Source organism: Lactuca virosa, chromosome 9, assembly GCF_052849685.1.
Source record: "Lactuca virosa cultivar CGN04683 chromosome 9, Lactuca_virosa_CGN04683_v6, whole genome shotgun sequence".
Lineage (NCBI taxonomy): Eukaryota > Viridiplantae > Streptophyta > Magnoliopsida > Asterales > Asteraceae > Lactuca > Lactuca virosa.
Genome location: NC_136434.1, coordinates 125,484,764 through 125,505,865, shown reverse-complemented (window position 1 = coordinate 125,505,865; position 21,102 = coordinate 125,484,764). Strand labels below are relative to the sequence as shown.

Below are 21,102 nucleotides of genomic sequence, written 5' to 3'. Positions count from 1 at the left end.
ATGTGTAAGATAAAAGTAACTATGCACTCACCTGAGAAGGTGGTGACTCGGCACTCGGACAGCACTTCGTTACTCTTAACACAATTTTCTTCGGACAAAACCTAGTATCATTACCACTAGAGTTTAGTCTAATATTCACCGAGACTAATTAATAGTCTAGCTATTATTATTAGAGTAAATTACACAAATGGTCCCTATGGTTTGGGGTAATTTGCGCGTTTGGTCCCTAACTTAGTTTTTTAACTCGGAAGGTCCCTACTGTTTGTTTTTGTTACACGCTTGGTCCTTACTGTTTGTTTTTGTTACGCACTTGGTCCCTGTCCTACTTAAAAAGACTATTATTTAAATAGGGAAACATGGTGGGGTAGGTAAGGTAAGGTGAGGGAGGTGGTGTTGAGGGTGTGCTTATTTAAATAAATTAAAAACTCAAGGGAAAAATAGTATTTTTAGGTAAAACAGGGACCAAACGTAACAAAAACAAACAGTAGGGACCTTCCGAGTTAAAAAAATAAGTTAGGGACCAAACATGCAAATTACCCTAAACCATAGGGACCATTCGTGTAATTTACTCTTATTACTATTATATAAGCGTTAAACGATACTTATGTAACCCATAATAATATCCCAAGTACTTATTATAAGGTCCTAATAACATTACTATATTAAAACATAAGCTATACTAAAGATAGGTTAGGCGTAGCTCACTTACAGCGGGTTTTTCTCAAAACCGGGCTTCGCTGGAGCAGCGTTTCTGAGCCGAAAGGCTATTTTCTCGGGACTCCGGGCGCCTCGGGGCTTCCTTCGGGTGCTAGAGGGTTTACCTAGACTTTAGGGGGGGTTTGGGGGCTAGAGAGAGAGTCTAGAGAGAGAAAGAATGGTTTGGGAAGGTGTGAGAAATGGAGGAACCCGGCAGGCTGATTTCCTGATGGACTCGCCGAGTCGGTTCACTGACTCGCCGAGTCAGTGCCATGTGTCATCACCTGATGGCTTTTCTTGGGGAGAAATCATTGGCCCATATTCAGCCACGTCACCCCTTTTGCAGCAGCACTCTGCCGACTTCTAAACCCCGTAACTTTTGCACACGAGCTCTGTTTTCGACGTTATTTTTTTCCACGCGTAGGTAAAAACAAGATCTACAACTTTCATTTTGACTCCGTCGGCTAATTCTCGATCGATCTTAAATTTAACAGTAGGAGGAGATTAGACTGTTAAATGACCACGAAGAATTCGTAACTCCTTCATACGAAATCCGTTTTCGTCTGTCTTTTTACCATTGAGTTCCTATTAATGAGATATTCAACCCTCATTTAGGTTGCGTAAGCCAAAAACCGCTTGAACTAAAATTCGAGTTTCGGGCCGTGCACTGCTATGCCAAATCTTAGAAAATTCATAACTTCCTCATACGAAGTCAGATTTGGGCGTTCTTTTTTTGTATGTTCTCGGTTTAACGTATACTACAACTTTTGTTTAGATCAATAAGGCTAAAAACTCATCTATCGTAAATTCACTATTTGCGTCTCCCGGTGTCGTGCCGGTTTTGCCGAAAAACATCGTCGGGCCATAACTTCTTCGTTATAACTCGGATTTCGGCGTTCTTTATATGTACGAAACCCTTGAGACATATTCTACAACTCGGTTAAGATTATTTATAAATAATCTTTTGTCAAAAAGTCATTTTCGACCCCTATTATCTCTAAATTGAATAGTCCGGATCTACGACCGTTACAACCGTTACCACTACCGCCACCATCATAACTACCGTCTCTACCACCACCACCTACCGCCGCCACCGCCACCACCTACCTCCACCACCACCACAAACGTCAACCACTACCACCACCACCACCACCACCACCTACCACCGCCACCACCACCGCCACTACCACCCCCACCCATCACCGTCGCCTCCACCACCACCTACCACCACTACTGTCGTCGCCGCCACCACCCACATACCGTCATCGCCATCAAATCCACCACCACCTATCACCTCCATCGCCGCCACCACCATCCAGCACCTATCACCTCAACTACCACCTAACGCTACCACCACCCACTTCCTACCACTGCCACTACTACCCACTTATCGTCACCACTACCGCTTATCTCCACCACCACCTGCCACCACTACCACCACCGCTACCACTACCGTCACTGCCATAACTACCGCCACCACCACCAACAACCACTATCACCAACCGTCACCATCTACCGCCACCAACACTACAACCACCGCCACCACCACTACCATCATTAGCCACTATCATCCATCACCACCACCACCTACCACATCCATCGACATGAATTCTCAATTAATAAAATGAAATTTTACTATTTTTATAGGTTATATAATATATCTTTACATGTAAGATAGAAAACAAAGTAAAATTAAACAAAACAGACAAAAAGGGAGATTCTGTCATTTTACATAGATTATAATTTCATTTATAGCCAACCAAACAGACCCTGGAATTAATTCCAATTCTATTTCCTGCCAACCAAACAGTATATAAAATTGGACTCAAAGTCCTGACAGATTCCTCTTCCAATTCCAATTCCATTTCCTTTAGAAAACATTCTACGAACCAAACAACACCTTAGGCTATGGGGAATTATGCATACAAGCTTATGAGTAACAATAGAATGTATTTTTTTTATTTTATTTGCTTCTTTTGGTTCATTTTGATAGAATTTTTTCATTTTTTTGTATATGATTACTAGGTTAATAATAAAGTACTTGCCAAAGACGAAATACCCCCCTCCCCCCCCCCCCCGGTCATTAATGTGGTGTAAAGGACGTGAAAACAAAGCAGGAGAATTGGAAGATGCTAATGTTAAAGTCATGGCAGAAAAACTGGTAAGTTCATTGAAACTTTCTCCTTTATTGTTTTATTACTATAATAAATGTTAGACTTGTTAAATAACTATTGAAGACATTATTTTGATATCGTTTTGTGTATAGATGGAACATGAAAAACAAATCAAATATGGATATGTGAAGCTTGATCCTGGGATGGATGCCATGACACTAGTCTTTGGCAAGGAAAATGGAGGATTCTTAAAAGGGATTGGCATAGGAGTGACTGCTAACAGATATTTCCATATTCCTAGAACCAAAGGATCTTCAAAAGAACAAATTACGGACCTAAAGTTTGAACTACAGAATGAGAGACTTGAGCTTCAGAAAAAAGATGAAGAACTTAAGGCGTTGTCAAAAAAGGTGAGAGAACAAGATAATACACTAAAGTGAGTTTTAGCTTATCTTGAATCATAAGGAACAATGATACCTAATCTAACATCTCATCCGAATCAGTCTCCAACACAAATAAGTGAATTGTTATTGTTTTTGCAAAATGCATTTATTACATAAATTGACCATTTTTCCTTAAATTTTGTAGGTATTTTCAGTGGACAAGAATGTTGAATCTCATGCCATTCCTGTTACTAATACTATCATAGAGAATACACCTATCAAAGATAAAGCATCGACGAATGAAACAGTTACACGAGTAAGTAATTATTTGACAAATTCATTGATTTTAATATTTTTTGCAGTATTTTCTGATTTCCATATAATATTGAATTATTGTTTTCTAGGTAATGACAAAAACCACCAAAAAAACTGTTGAATCTAAGAGTGTGACTACAAATTCACATCCAAAAACAAAAGATACTCATTCACCAAAACTCCCAGAGGTATGTATTTGTATTTTGACATGCAAATATAAATTTGTGTTTATTGTTTTTTATCTAAATATGTGCAATCATTGTAGACAATGAAGACAATGAAGTGCATTCTACAATATCCAAATAACATAAGTAATGTTGTTTTTGGTACCATTTACATATCTTTAGAAAGACAAGTCATTCATGGAGTTCCACTTTAAGACGACTGCTATAAAGTTTCAATTGATGATGTGATAAAGGGAGCTGCATTTTTACCATATCCAAACGGTGATATCAAATTAGTTGAGGATGCACATAAAAGTTTTGTTGCATGGCCAAAATACCTTGTCAAATGTGAGGAAAAGGTTTGTTTCTTCTATTAACTTCTTTATGCATTAATTTTTTTCCCTTTTAAATTAGTATTTTAAGTTAATAGTTGTTCAAATTTGTTTCAATGTTGCTACAGGTACCACGAATGGGATCAACTCAAGATGATGAACATAAAAGCTCCAAGAAACAAAGAAAAAGTTTAACTCAAGATGATGAGCATAAAAGCTCCAAGAAACAAAAAAAAAGTTTTATAACAAGAGATAGCATTGGCAAGCATACAAGGAGCACTTTCAACAAGACTAAACAAATCTATTTTTTGGTTAATTATGCCTCTTTATTCCTTTCTTTAGCATTTTTAATAAACTTGTTTTGATTACAAGGATTTTTACCATTTAACTAGGGAAATTTTGTGTGGAAACTTTTATTTGAATTATTATTAATATTGATATTTTATTGTTGTTCTATATTGTCCATTTACGGTTTTGTTTATTTAACATTGTTTTTTTATTCCATGTGTCTAATAATTTTATCGCTGTGTTTTATTTTGTTGTCACTAAAATGTATATAATGGTTACTTCACAACAAATGTGTCGTGTAACTAAAGGGTTAACAATAGTCATGATAGAAACTCAATATGTGTCTACAAGTGTTTTACAGTCATTTTTTATTACACATGTGTGACTAGAAGTAAAACAATTACAATGTTGAAAATCTGTGTGTCGGAAAAGATACACATGTCACTTTATTTAATAATCATATGACTAATAGTTTATGTATTGTCATATTTAAACAATACCTGTGAGTCAAAATCTTTAAAAAAAATGACATGATAAGATAAAACTAATGTGACAATAGGGTAAATGAAATTGTGTGTCGATACAACACTAATGGTTACAATTGCATTGGTTTGCGATATCTAAATTATGAGCAATAGCCACATTGAAAACTATAAGTGTGTCTAAAGGATAACAAATGTTATGGTTATCAAAAATTTGTGTGACTAAATACTAAACAATAAGGACGATAAACATTAGGTGTGTGTCTACAATGATTTTATAGTCATGCTTTAATTTAGCTTTAATTTAATATACGTGACTAAAAACTAAATAATATTATCAATGTAGATAATTGTGTGTCAAAATCATAACATATGTCACTTATTTCTACCTTCGTGTGACTGTATGTTCGACAATAGTCACAGTTATAAAAACATTATGTAACTATACGACATTTACAACTATGGTTTAAGTATGTATATATGACTACAATAAAAGCAATAGTCACAGTCTGCAATTGTTTAATGTCTAAATGATAAAATGGTTATACTTAAAACAAATTGTTATGTTCATAAGGTGAATATTGGCCACTGTTATATATACTTTTGTGTCTATAAATCAATTACAGTCATGTTTAATTGATTTGCTATGTCGAAAATATATATAAAATAGCCACACTTACAACCTTTTATGTTTTTAAATGATAGCAACAGTCATGATAAATTATACGTATGTGACTGTAAGTTATAAGATAACCATAGTTAAAAAATAGTATGTGTCTTTAAAATACTTTTGGTCATTAAAATCATAAATTCATGTGACCATTTTGGGAACATGGTGATGAGTTGCTTAATTATGTGTGTCTAAAAGATTGTTAATAGTCATACTGAATAATTTTTTGTGTGACAATTTATTAGCAAAACGTAATAGTGATAATAAATTCATGTGGCCATGTGATGAACATGGTCATGCTTCGCTTAATTTTGTGTCTCTAAACGATAGTCGATAGTCATAATGAACATTTTTTGTGTGGCCTATTAATAGCAATACGCCACACTAAAAATAATTTCACGTAACCATTACATGAAAGATAGTCACTAAAATAAGTAGAATGTTTGTCTAGAAAGTGTTTACGGCCACAATATTGGATAAAATGATAGAGTACAACAACAAAAATCCCTACCCTATAGCCACACTTTTATGCTATGGTCACTGGTTTTCATATGTCACAACCACTAAATTTAAAAGTGGTTGTATGGTGCCTAAAATGGCACGACCTTCGGTGACACTTCCGATGAAAAAAAAAAGGTGTGAATATAGGTATATGGTCATGTTTTTTTGGTGTAACCATAGCCCATTTTCGTACTAGTGTTATTTCTATGTTTGCATTTACATTTGCATTTGCATTTGCATTCATCTTTTCCAAGGTTGATTCTTGTTTTGTTTTCTTGAGGACAAGAAAAGGTTCAAGTTTGGGGAGATTTGTTAGGTGCATAAATTAAACTTTTTCATAGGTTAATTTCATGTTTATTTATAGCATAACATTGCATTTTTAGTGTGATTTTTGTACATTTTGCATTTAAGGACATAATTGAGGATCTGTCCATATTTCACCAATTTTTGTTGATGTTTCAGGGTGATTTGAAGATTGGAGCATGCTTAGGATGTTCGAGGGAAGCTCTCGGTGAAGTTTCGGAATTTTCGGAGCTAAATTGAAGAAATTGAAAAAAATCGGAAATTGGCTATTTTACAGTTCATTACACGACCCACGCTTTGGCAAGGCATACGTTACGCAGCCGCGCTTTGGAAGCAATTCAGCACATCAGGAGCATTACACGGTCATGTAATGACAAGGCATACGTTACACAGGCCATGTAACGAGGTCTGATAGTTTCTTTGATTTGCAACTTCCGATAAAATGAGTTTTTCTGGGGAATTTTAGAGGGACTTCGACCATAGACTTCAAGGAGACGATTTTATGAGATCATATCATTATTGAGCACTTTGGAAACACTTTAATTTGCATTTTTTAAGTTGATTTGAAGATCAAAACTTGTTGAATTTGTAGTTTGATTTTGCCATGTGTGGCTAACTTCTCTATCATTTCCGATTCCAGATTCTTAAGTGTTTGTTGTTAGATTGTAATTTGCACCTGATTTCATGTTTACCATCTAGTAATCTTTGATTTGTTCTTAAATATGTGTTTTATTAGTCCTCTTTTCACTTGATCAATGGAATTAGGGTTCTTATCAATCTAGTTAGTCAAATTGTGAAATTCGTGTGTATTTTATGATTTGATGTTGATAACATACACTTGATTAGTTTCAAATAGATCAAATTAGTGTAATCAAAGATTAGATGTTCATATTCCCTAACTTATGAAGAATGTTGGATATTGTTGGTAATTGTTACAAGAACTTAATGCCATTTAGTGATTTGATGCAAAAGCTTATTTGAATTGAATCAACCAAATGAAGTTTTGTTTGAAGATCATATTTTGAATAAAAAAATTTTGTTAACTTAGATATTAAAGCTTATTAATATCTTGATTACCAACCTAGATTGAACATGAATCATAGTCATATTACGTCTTATAACATTGTACATAAATGCGAATCAGAATCGGAAATGTCTTTAAATTCTTGAATTTTAGTTTTCAAACTATCTAGTTTACAATTTGTTATGAAATTTAATTTCACCAACAAAACCCCTTCTTTTTAATAATTGGTATTGATGTGTCACGTGAAAATTGGTTAAACGGTAGGTCTCGTATCTCTGTGGACCGACTCTGCTTATTCTATAATATCTTTAGTGTATTGTAGCAGTGAAATTGAACTCAATTGTTATTATTTATCCCTTTATTTGTTGGTTTGACACACCAAAAAACTACAGTACAAAACAGTGAGAAAACTCAGCTCACAGATAAAAGTAGATATCCCTATAATTCGTCACATGAAATAAACCGGTTCAACACCAACCTAAAAATTAAATTTAGGTAAATCCTCAATCTAAGACCTAAACCCTAAAGTTTGGCCCTAAGTCAAACTTAGTCAAAAAGTCAATGGTCAAAGTCCAAAAACAGAGTCGCCATTTTGTGGCCAACACTATGGCCATGCTGTGGTGGCTAAATTCCAAAATGGTTGTGAAAACCCTTGCCACCATGTCGTGGTAGCAACATTGCTACGTTGTGGTAACGTCTTGACCTACTTAACTTATTAAGCTCCTAACCCTTATTTCCATAACTCCAAAGCTCATATCTAGATTGATTAAGGTCATGCATGGATATAGTTTCCAACTTTATCCCCTTTTTATCCTCTAAAATCCTAGATCTTAAACACTAACACAAAAAGGGACCAAATAACCCAAGAGATCCATGCATGGTTTATTCTTGGTTAGGATGCAAACTTTATGGGACCATAAGGTCCAAAAACGAACATAAATCTTATCCAAGGTCCTGGAGTTGCTTCAAACTCCAATGATTCATTCCTAATATCCAAAAAGGGACTCATACACAACATAAGAAACTCATAAGATGGAAATTTTTGAAATTTATACCTTCTAGAATCTAAGGATGATTGTAGAATCAATGCTCAACAGCAAAAAATCCCAACACTAACTTGAACCACCTCCTCCTTCCTTCTTACTCCTTGAAAAATCCAATAATGCACACTTAAACACCAAGAACACACACAGACACTATATGTTTTCTCTCAAAGGAATGGAGGATGGAGTTAAGAGCAAACCCTACCCATAATGTTCCTTAAATAGGGCTCAAGGCCCGAAAATTAGGGTTTGCACCCAGCCACCACCATTTCATATCCAATACATGACCATGTTGTAGTGATTAAAAAATATGCATTCCTTTTAGGGGCACAACTACGTCGTGGTGAGCTCCATCATCATGTCATGGTCGGCCAAGATTCTTTAAAACTTCCAAAATTTTAAATGTTGGGTCTCGAGAGCAATACCTAAAAATAGAGGTTACACTTTCCCTTATCAAAATGGTTTTTAATATATATGTATTAGTATGCGTGGAATCAAATCAATTGGTCTTTTGAAGCATTTCCTTCACTTTGGAATCTAGGTTCTTACTGATCTTTAAAACTGATTTTTTTATTATAAAATTTAGATGTTTGATATTTAAACCAAAGAAATAAACCATGGGGGATCATTTTTTACATTCTTTGAAATGTTATAACCCCTATTTTTGTCCTTGGACTCATTGATACGTTTTGGAGTTTTATTGAAAGTTTGATGGCTTAATGAGAAACAAAACAAATTATGCAATTTGTTCGGTGGTCATGATGCGACCGAGGGGAGGTTGTGGCATGTTCTTGGTCCACTCCATTTTTTATCTTCATGATTTTAGTGATCCTTGAGTATAGTTAATTAATTTGGTCTCATTTGGCTTCCATGATCCACAATAAGACATTTAAGGATCATATGATATTTTAGTGATCCTTGAGTATAGTTCATTCCTTTGGTCTCATTTGGCTTCCATGATCTACAATAAGACATTTTAGGAGCATGTGAGCTTAGAATGATAATTTGAAACATAAAAGGGTATTTTAGTCATTTGAGACCTTATGATGATATTTGCTTATTGATTTGAGAAATTTGAAGCTTGAAGAGATGTAGTTCAAGTGTAGAAGATCTTTGGTGTTGCTAGCACTGGACTACAGTGTGTACTTTTACCTTGGAACGCTTCTCCCCATAGTATGAGTATGTTACTTGTGTTCTCTCTTTTGTGTTATATTATAAGAATGTATATTACTTAGAAACAATATGTATAACATATTCTTCCTTTGCTTCATATTATAGTTTATTATTCGGGGACGTCCTTTTTGAACTAAGGACATGCTTTTTTAAACGAGTTTTATTTTAGGGGGTTTTAACTTATTAATTTGGTATTAAGATTACACTTACCCTTCTGATTTTTATTGGGAGATATCGGGAGCATACCATCTTATTATCGATTTTTTGTTTTTAAAATATCTAACATATATTTGATTAATACTTACTCGTATGTGGAGGGCATTCATGAAATTATATTTCTAAATGCTTTTGGTTTATATAAAGCTAAAAATACTTATTTTGACAAAAAAAAAGAGTATTTGGCATCCTACTTGTTGCATAAATGCATACAAGGATAGGAGACTTGTATGGTTATGTCCTCGGGATCCCATTTTTGAATTATTAGTTGTTGTGAGTAGATTTCTAGATAATCTCCGGGTGCACGAGTAGAGGCTCGCTGCCCCTCTGCTTGAGGTGGTGGCTCCCTTGCCCTAGAATCAGATTACCATCAGAGTGTTCGGCTTGAGCCATCGGCTAGGGGTGATGATTCCCTATTCCATATTAGGATTACCATCGGAGTACCCTCTTGAGCCATCTGTGTGTTGGAATTTTGAGATTGACTTGGGTTGGGATAGTTGAATATATTGCATTAACTATTTGGATTGTTTCTTCCTAAAATATATTAGGATAGGAATAAGATTTTTGTATATTGATTTAAATCAGATTATCAAATTTTGATGTTTTGAAACTTATATGAGTATTTACTAATATATATGATCTTATTTGTGTTTTGATTATTGAAATTCCTAACTGGGGTACGACTACTTTGTATTTTATTATTACTTGTAAAGTTAATGTGCGATTTAATTTAAACAACAATGTACTTTGACTTATGTCATATTTTACCCCTAAGATTCTATTGGGATGGTACAGCTCGTCGTGAAGTAGATATCTATAAACATGAGAGTCGTTATAGTTTGATGTGCTCCTTCTATTTTGTTCAGCTTTTGCAGCATCACACAAGGTGATATGGTCCTTTATATACCGATCGATGATACAATACATAATCGGCGATTCAGCATCACTAAAGTGGCATGGTCTTTACTTTATATACCTAGATTTAGATGGCCTCTAATATTTTAGCATTAAAGTGTTATATGTTGGTTCTATATGCTCATGTATCATTATAAAATGACATTGTCAGTAATATATGATCCTATAAGGTCACACCAATAACAAGTAAACACCCATGAAAATTTATAAGAATTTGATTCTTGATAAATATTATCAATTTTTGTAAATTATCATGAAAAATTATTATTTTGTGAAAATAATAATATTAATATAGTAATATATGTATCTTAGCATAAATATCAAATGGTGTGATTTTAATGAGTGTACTTCTTTTATTATTTATAAAAGTTATATTTTATAAAATATTATATAAAGAGTGGCACCCACTTTGAGTGTTGGACATTCTCATTCTCCCTCTCTCCTCATCCTTAATCGAAAATCGTTTAGGGGTGGTCCAATGAGATTGTTTTTGTCCCTTAAACTCCACCATTGCATGCTAACAAGGTTCATCATTTGTTGTTTTTGTTTTCAAGGTGGGCGTAGTTAAAAGAAGGCATTTATTACTCATTGACTCTCTCTCTCTCTCTCTCTCTCTCTCTTGAATTCTTATGTACACACACACAGTTTTCTCTCTAAGTGGCTTAGGAAGAAAAGATACATACATCATCTCTTGAAGGTAAATTTTGGATCTTGTCTTCAAGCTTAAGACATTGTGGTTTTCTAATAGGGAACTAGCATTCCTTGGTATTGCGTTGTTGGTGGACTACTCTATAGGAAGCATCATTATCTTCTTTACATTATCTTCACCCATCTTCATGTTTATTTTTATTCAAATGCTATAAAGGATGTTTTTCTTTGAAACTCCATATGGATGATTTTATCTTTCATGTTCATGCAAATGGATCCTTGGTGGGTGTTAAATGGTTTTAATGTTGTTCAAATTTTATTTGCTTCCGTTGTTGTTCTCATGTTTTTTGAAATCCGGTTTTAAGAAAACCCAACATGATCATGCATTTCATACATAGCATCTTACATGAAGTGTGTCAATGTAAAATATTTTGATAAATGTAAACAAGTTTTAATTCACTAGTACATAACTCATTTAATAGTGCGATGCCATTTTATTTTTTGGTGCGGTCTTGTTTAAAAACCGCATTATTAAATACACATAGCATAAAAAAACAGAAACCGCATCAAATAATCGATTTGTTGGGGGCGGTTATGTAGAAACCGCATTAAATGATTTTACAAAGTTATTTTTTGGTGCTATATATGTAAGAGGGTGTTTGGCTTAGCTTTTGTGGGGCAAAAGTCATTTTTGTAAAAGGACTTTTTACAAAAGTTGTTTTTTAAAGAACAAATTACTGAAATAGTCCCTGTGGTTTGGCTAAAGTTGCGCGTTTGGTCCCTATGTTTTGTTTTGCACTCGGACCATCCCCACGTTTTCTTTTTATTACCCGCCTGGTCCCTGGGTCCGTTAGTCGTCAATTCCAAACGTTAAGTCCCTCACGTGCTTCGCACATGAGGGGTATTTTTGTCATTTTATATAAAAAATCTATTAGAACACCCCTAAACCCCGATTCTCTCTATTTTTCGAATACGCCCTTTCTTCTTCTCCTTCATTTCGTCTTCTTTGAAGTTTTGATCAACCCTAATGGAAAAAACCTGCAAGTGTGGTGAAGTTGGTGTGATACGAAGATCGACTACCAAGAAAAACCCTGGAAGACTTTTCTATTGTTGTACTGGAAAGGTAAGGACAATTTCTTCTTAAGTATATCTATATATCACATACCTTTAACACACACCAAATTACTCAAAATGCAGGGAGCAAAATGTGGTTTCATAGATTGGGTTGATGAGGACAACTTTAATGGTGAAAAAACTGAAAAAAGTATCTCCCCTGATTTGCAGAAGTCATTGGATGAGCTTCAACATGAGAATAGGGCCTTGAGGCTGTTATTAGTGTTCAGTTGGGTTTTTTTTGTGTCAATTTTAATTTACAAGCTTTAATTTATGCTATTAATGTACTTATCTTTTGTTTCATCAAGGCAGTTTTCTAATGGGATGGAATTTAGTGGTTTGTAATGGAATGGAATTGAATTGACTGTTTTATAATGGAATGGAATTGAGTGGTTTGTAATGGAATGGAATTGAGTGGTTTGTAATGGAATGCAATTGACTGTTTTATAATGGAATGGAATTGAGTGGTTTGTAATGGAATGCAATTAACTGGTTTTCTATTGGAATGGAATTGAATTGAATGATTGAATAGAATTGAATGGTATTGAATTAGAATGGAATGAATTGAATAATTGAATAGAATTGGATAAAATGGAATTGAATTAAAACAAAAACACAGCAACAGATTATAGCACTAATTGTTCATACCATAATTGAAAATAGAGATACATTAAAAGTCATACCATATATAGACAACAGGTCCCAAAAGTCATACCATAATTGTTCATAACACAGACACAAAACATAATGACAAATATAACAAACACAAAAGATCATAACACCATAATTGGTTCATAACACAGACACAAAATATAAAAACACAATCATAACTTAAGCAATACTCTTCCCTTTCTTCCCAGCCTTCCTTGTCCTGCTTGAAATTCCATCACATGCACTTTGAGTTCCACTTTGCCTACCACCACCTACACTTTGAGCTTTCTTCCCAACATTCCCTTTCTTGCTTGAACTACCATCACCTGTACTTTGACCTTTCTTCCCATCCTTCCCTTTCTTGATTGAACTACCATCACCTACACTTTTAGCTTTATTCCCAGCTTTCCCTTTCTTGCTTGAACTAGTATCACATGCACTTTGACCTTTGCAGCTTCTTTTATTATGACCAAGCTTTTTGCATTTTGAACATGTCACACTCTTGTCCTTCCTTGATGCCCTACCACCCTTCACCATATCTTCTAATTCAACAGCTGATTTCCTTCTTTTCTTCCTTGGTCTTCCAATGGGGACATGATGATTAAGAGGAAGCAAAGTGGTTGGACATGGAAACTTTTCCCACATTCTTCTTCCATTAATTGGTTCAATCTTGAAAGAATACATTTCCTTCCAAGTTTTTAATCAGTAAGTAGCATGAACCCATTCTTCAGGTACGCCAATATTCTGCTTATATTTTCGCATGTCCCATATAGCAACAAGGGCATGTTTACAGGGTATACCAGTGAGTTCCCATTTTCTACAAGAACATGTGTGCTGAGCCATGTCTACCACACATTGGTCCATCCATGGACCACTCACCTGATATTTTCCATTCCCACAGAACTTACCCACACATTGAGCTGCATCAGATTTGTTTTTTTCAAGCACACTTGTTGCAGTTGGAGTTAATGGTCCAACAGCCTTATCAATTACCTTTTGGACACTAACAATCCTTAACATAAGGTACTCTCTAATGTACTCAAGGCATATGATAATTGGTTGGTCGCGTGCTTTCTTAATTTGATTATTTATGGTCTCACACAAGTTATTCAGAAGCCCATCACAATGAGCCCTCCCTACAATATAAATAAAAAATTATGTAAGAAAGTGAATCATTTGGTAACAATTAACCCAACAAAATAAAACAAACCTGTGAAGTGTGCCCTAGACCAATGTTGAGGTGGAATAGCTTTGACCCATTCGTAGCGGTCATTGTTTACCTTTCTTAACTCTTCCATAGCATGGTTGAATTCTTGTATTGTTGTTGTACTTGCACAGTTCCACAACATGTCTTGGAACACCTTTCCCCTCCACATTTTCTTCATGTTTTCATGAATGTGTCGCAGACAAAACCTGTGTTCTGCACATGGATACAATGTACCAATTGCTTGCAACAAGCCCTGTACAAAAAGTAAACAACATTAGATGTAATGTATACATTGTACAATAAGAACCAAGTCCATTGAAATTACTTACCTTCTGTCTGTCAGATATAAAGGTAAAGTTGGAATTAGCTTGCAAATCAATGTCATCACCCAAGCACCTTAAGAACCAAGTCCATGAGTTTATATTCTCAGCCTCCACGACAGCATATGCCAAAGGATATGTACAGTTATTTCCATCAAGACCCTAAACATAGTGAAGGAGTTAGTAATTTAAATAAAATGGAATAAAATGACACAAGATATGTGTTTACATCTTACCACTGCTGTGAGTATCATTCCAGGATAAGGCCCTTTCATAAAAGTCCCATCCAAACCAAGATAATCTCTTTTACCAGCTAGAAAACCTTTCTTTAATGGCCCTAGACAGATGTAGATCCGTTTGAAAGTTCTAGTCTCAGAAGATGGGTTTGGCTCACTTTCGACCTCTATCTTAACTGTTGTCCCTGGGTTTCGAGTGCGAAGTTCTTGAACATAGTCTCGTAGTGTAGTATATTGCCCTGCATAATCGCCCCTTACTTGATTCAATGCTTCTGTTTTAGCCCTAAATACCTTCATCTTCGAAATATCTACCTGGTATTCACGTTGAGGTTGTTCTTGTAAAGCTCGTGTAGGGACTGTAGGGTTGCTTTCAATCTGTTGCACAATTTTCTTTGCCAAGAACTTGTAGGTACAAGCTTTCACATTTCTTGTTTGTAGACATCTATGCTCTTTTTCGTAGGTCTTGATCTCCCAGTCAACATCTTGTTCCCACTTGCTAGCATAAAGTACCCATGGACAGTTGTTTTCTTCACTTTCTTTATTGCTTTGACTGGGCCCACATGGGTCAAGTTGACCAAGGTCTGGGATAGTGCCTTTACAAATAGCTCTCACTCTGTTTTTATCATTTTTTATGAAGTCTAGTTCCCTCCTTGTCTCCACAGCATGTTGTCTTATTGCATTTTTCAATTCTTCAGATGAGGTGAATTTTTGGTACACATAGAATGGATCACTAACTCTTGCTTCACTGTTTTCCATTGCCCTTCGGATTGCCTTAATTGACTTTCTTCTCTTGTTGCTCCCACCTTCATCAGATGATGACTCATATAAGAATACCTCATTGTTTACAACCTCAATATCATCAATTTCCCTTGTTTCTGTTTCCTTGACATTTGACCCTCCAAGATCACCCACCCACTCTATATCTTCATCAATATTTAACAAAAACTCATTCATGTCTATCTCAGGTTCATCTAGGAGGTTATCTACGTCTACTAAGAACTCACTATCATCACTATCACCACTATCACCACTATCATCAGCATCATCTCTATTGTCACTTTCATGAGTAATCCCTCCAGTTTCTTTATTTAGAAATTCATCAAATTCATCACATATACCTTGTGTTTCACATTGGGCATCAATTTGGGCACTTTCAGTTTCTTTTGTTGGCACAACATTTGGTTTACTTGATCCAATACAATCCCCTGTTTCAGTTTCCTTCCATTCCAAAAAAAGCCTTCTACTACACGAAGGTTGATCAACGATTTCTTCTATCCTAACTTTACTAGGGGTAAATGACATTGTATATGTATGCAACATTGTTTTACCATGTTCAACATAAACTTCAATCAGTTTATGTTGACCCACGTATGTACCCAAATGGTTAATGTCACTGTCACTAGCCAATGCAAACAACCCAAAGTCCAAATCTGAAAAGGGTCTTTTGAAGTGGTAATAAAGCAACTTACCCTCCTCAACACAGCCTAGGGTCTCCATCATCTCATCAATATCGTGCACACAAAACTCATCAATGTCCAATAGATCAACGTATCTTTCTTTGCCCTTGACGTACCTCCTTCCAGGAAACTTCGTAAACTCTCCACCATAGAATAATCTGATGGAGAAGATAGTTGGATGACCAGCTGTAAAAGAGAAAGCTTCAACTTATTAGCTTGAAATTTGTAAGTGATAAATTTAACTTTTGAAATTAAGCGGTTACCGTAATGGTTTTCAACGTCTATTTCTTCCATGTTTGCTCTAATCCTCCAACCCACCATTGTTGCTTCGATGATTCTTGCAAAATTTTGAGGAGTTAGGGTTTCTACTCGATTTTGATGAGTTACAGATTAAGTGATAGAGAGAGAGTGTGTGTGAGAGGGAGGTGATCGGAAAATGATCGGAATGAAGAAACGATTGGCATTGCATTTAGGCGCCATGTATAAAATGACGAAAATACCCCTCGTGTGCAAAGCACGTGAGGGACTTAACGTTTGGAATTGACGACTAACGGACCCAGGGACCAGGCGGGTAATAAAAAGAAAACGTGGGGATGGTCCGAGTGCAAAACAAAACATAGGGACCAAACGCGCAACTTTAGCCAAACCACAGGGACTATTTCAGTAATTTGTTCTTTTTTAAATGTGTTTGGATTAGCTTTTGAAGGGAAAAAATCAAAAATTAAAGTGTTTGGTTTAATTTTTACATGCAAAATGACTAAAAATGACATGTTTACATATTTATTGGGGGTAGATGGAGATATAAAAGTAATTTTAATGTTTAACACTGTTGAAAAGTTGGAAAAGTCATGATTTCGTGACTTTTCAAAAAGACCAAATTTACTCTATTGGAAAAGTCATTTTCAAAAGTCATTCTCATCTTCCCAAACATCTTTTTGACTTTTTCTAAAAGAAAAAGTCAAAAGTCATTTTACAAGTTAAACCAAACACCCTCTAAACCACACCATTAAAATAGATTTATAGGTGCGTTTAGATCAAATATTGCACCATTAAACCAAACGAATTCCATTCTAATATTTTGTTTCCCGAGCAATGTCTTCCCTTCCAAAATTTTCATTCCCTGCTCGATGCCTTTCCCTCCGGTGCGATACTATTTCTTAACCTAATTTCATTTGACAACATCATCGACTCCTGCCACCATGACCACCATCGTTGAGTCCTGTCACCCCCATCCCCATCAATTCTGATTCCGGCCAACCCCACCCTCCATCATTGTCGATTCACGACTTCAGGTCAACAACGTGGTGAATCCGATTTCTCTTTGACGCATCGACCTCCACTATTAGCTTCTTTGTTGTCCATCGCCATCAACATCAACCCACCACCAAGACTCTAAGGTATGTGTGTCTCATACTCTGTTTTAGCAATTTTTATTCATAAAATTTCTTCTATTTTATAGTTATGTCTGATATCCTGATTTCTTAAGTTAGGGTTTCAACAAATAACTTTTAATTGATTAATGTTCATTTAGATCAGTCCTTATGAAACGTTGGGTGCAAAAAATGTCAAGGCCCTAAATTAATGTGCAGCTTAACACCCTGAAGTAGTTGAATAAAATATGCATTAGTAAGTGTTATTTCTTGCCTAATTTTCTCAAATGTTGTTGAAAGTATAATGATATCGTTTTCTTTTGTGTTTGTTGCCATAGTTTTTAGAAGTTATGATGAGAGTGGCTAACAAGTTTACAAAGAATAATCATGTTGGTTCTAGCCTGTTAACTGCAAATCATGTAAGTTAAACTTCTGATTTTTTTTAGTTTTTTGGTGAAACTTTATATATGTACAAGTTTGATAAGTCATAGCAAACCATTGTTTCACCATGCAGGCTATGAAAGCATAAAGAAGCAGAAGTTTGAAGTACTCTCACAATGATAGTTGAGTTATGTAAAGCTCAAAAGAGAGCACGAATGTTTACAGAAGAAGATATAAAAATGTGGTTCTAGCATTTAATGAGGCGGTTCTTTTATATGATTTAATAATGCGGTTCTAGCATTTAATGAGGTGGTTGTCATGATTTTTTATGAAAAAACCATTTGTTTTTTGGTGTGGTTGTGGTCATTTTTTGGGGCGGTTTTATAACCGCACCATTAAATAAGGGTGTTTTTTTATGCGATATTTATTGGTGCGGTTCAATAACCGCATCAATAAATCATTTTAACCGTATCAACAAAAGCTTTTTGTACTAGTATCAACAAAAGCTTTTTGTACTAGTGATTGCATCTAAAACTCATGTAACTTATGAGCCATTATTGTCATACTATTATGTTTTATATGTCATGTATCCCATGTAGTTGTATTGTAAAATATTGGCATGTCCGAAGTTGCTATTTTGGGTTAACTTTTATGTAATCGTGTCAGCATGGATTTATCTATGTTCCCCAAAAGTCGTGCCAAATTTTCGGTAGAAGCGTTAGAATGTTTTTAGACATTGGACCAAGTTGATTATGATCATTGTCTCTTGCAACCATAACACATACTATCGAGCCATAGTTTGCCTACAACCAATGATGTCTGATATATTTGTAGGTAAATATATATGATCAACGTTAATAAATACATAAATTAGATCAAATGATAATCACAAAAAATGTATAAGTATTAACTAAGTAAACTCAACCAATCAGTACACCATCAACAATTCATTTTCTGGAATTATAAACCCTATGGGGACCATTTGGTGATCAATACACACACGTCTTGCTTACAAGCAACGTTGTGTTACACATTCGGATCACCCTCTCCGTGATTTAAACATGGGTCTTCTATAAGGATTGGAGAGGAGCTTACAAAGTATTGCCAAGTGAACCACATACACAATTAACGTGGGTGCTAAAAACATAGCTATCACATTGATCCGTTATGATTTTAGAAATATAAAGCCACGGCTTTAAACCCACCTTAACAAATATAAAAAACAAGGATTTTGCATGCTGTAATTTTTAGAGTGAATAGGATACGGCTGCCGCATTGAGAAACCACAAACACGAAAAAAAAGTTAGTAAAAAATAATCGCCCACCGTGGGGCTCGAACCCACGACCACAAGGTTAAGAGCCTTGCGCTCTACCAACTGAGCTAGACGGGCTTTTGTTTTTACAGTAACTTTTCTCTATAAAGTCAAAACATTTTTTACGAAAGAAACCGACGGAACTTAGAGCGAAAACTATTTTGATAAAAATTAAACGCCCACCGTGGGGCTCGAACCCACGACCACAAGGTTAAGAGCCTTGCGCTCTACCAACTGAGCTAGACGGGCTCTTGTTTTTATTCACACTTTGGACTACTATATACTTTAATTTGAACAAAAATCCGTTATCCGAGTATCAAAACTTCAAGGAGTGAATTTTAATTTTTTTTCTTCAGCATCGTAATATCAAATCTGTGAACATTTAAAAATTCGTTTGACAGATTAAATGTTTAAATATGGATATTCAAAACGATTATTGATTATTACGATGTTCAAAATTTTGAATCAAAAAATATATATCATATCATAATAAATAATAAATGAATAAATAAAACATTCACCATTCATATATGAAAACCCCCCAAAAAAAAGGTTATCTGTTAACACTAAAGAATGGAAGACTTATCTTCAGATCTGAAAGAAGAAGACATCGTCTTGATTTCGCTTGTGCATGGAGGAAGGCGATGGCCAATGGCGGTGGTGGTATTGTTCGACGGCGATGGTGATCACCTCTTGCCGCCATTCTTGCCTCGTTGGCATTTCTTTCCTCGAGGTCATCGTCGCTATGTGATATAGAACAAATGAATGTGTGTGTGAGAGAGAGAGAGAGAGAGGAATGGATGGTTTGTGACCTTGTGGGACGATTTTGTGGTGGTTCGTTCGTTTTTTCTTTTCCTTTTAATTAACAAGTTAAAATATTTCATATATTTAAATAATTCTATTTTGTATTCTTTCACACAACTTAAATAATCAACATCAAATATTTAGATATTACGTATTGATTTCCTTATTATAGTATATCTTTTTCAATTTTCAATTTTCAGTAAACAAAGCAAATACAATTTTGGTTCAGAAATAGTTAAGACAAAACTTCATAAATTGTGGTTTTATAAAATCTGAAGTTTTATCTCTAACTTTAAAAAATTTCACGGATGGTCCCTATGGTTTCAAAACTTTTAATGTTTAGTCATTATGGCTAACTCCGTCTGTATTTGTCCGTTAAGTAAAGGGTATTTTCGTCATTTCACTACCCATGGACCATTTATGAGGTTTTCTATTATTATTATTTTTTTTAAACGGAAATTTAATATCTCTCTCTCTCTCTCTCTCTCTCTCTCCCTCTCTCTCTCTAATGACCCATCTTCTTCTTCCTGGAATTAGTCCCAGATGAACAAACCCAGATGTACTCGAGCTTCCCCCAAAACAAATTCTAGGTTTAAGTTTTTCCCACTTACTCTCATCTCCCTTGTATTCGCACATCCCATTCACGATTCCTCAACATATAAGAATACATCAGCGCATTTATGATTGCTGATGGATATCGATAAAAATCCAATTCACATCTAGCTTCAATTTCTACATAAATCCACCATCAGAATCAAGAAAATCCATGAAAAACTATCAATGGTCAAGAAAACTAATTAAGAGGAAGAACATGATTCTACTAATCTTTTGTGATATAGAATATATTTACATCATTTTCCCATAACAAGAACACAACATAAAATTGATTTACGCATCTTTTCTGAAACCTAGAACTATGAACAAAAGATGAAAACACGAGTCAAGGTAACTTTGTACATAAAGAAAGAAACCAATATTGTACC

The 21,102-nt window shown here is 35.0% G+C and overlaps 1 protein-coding gene and 2 non-coding genes across 3 annotated transcripts; all 3 read right to left on the bottom strand.

Annotated features, from left to right (window-relative positions):
- Positions 1-13,733: 13,733 nt before the first annotated feature.
- On the bottom strand, positions 13,734-14,554 carry LOC145139765 (uncharacterized). The gene is made up of 3 exons (XM_079073473.1): positions 14,537-14,554; positions 14,242-14,491; positions 13,734-14,167 (listed from the first exon to the last, which is right to left on the bottom strand). The coding sequence occupies exons 1-3, from the start codon at positions 14,552-14,554 to the stop codon at positions 13,734-13,736; spliced, it is 702 nt and encodes a 233-aa protein (XP_078929599.1).
- A 4,766-nt stretch (positions 14,555-19,320) lies between these two features.
- Positions 19,321-19,393, bottom strand: TRNAK-CUU (transfer RNA lysine (anticodon CUU)). The gene has a single exon. It is a non-coding gene; the product is annotated as a tRNA-Lys (tRNA).
- Positions 19,394-19,491: 98 nt separating this feature from the next.
- TRNAK-CUU (transfer RNA lysine (anticodon CUU)) lies at positions 19,492-19,564 on the bottom strand. Its single transcript has one exon. It is a non-coding gene; the product is annotated as a tRNA-Lys (tRNA).
- Positions 19,565-21,102: the final 1,538 nt, after the last annotated feature.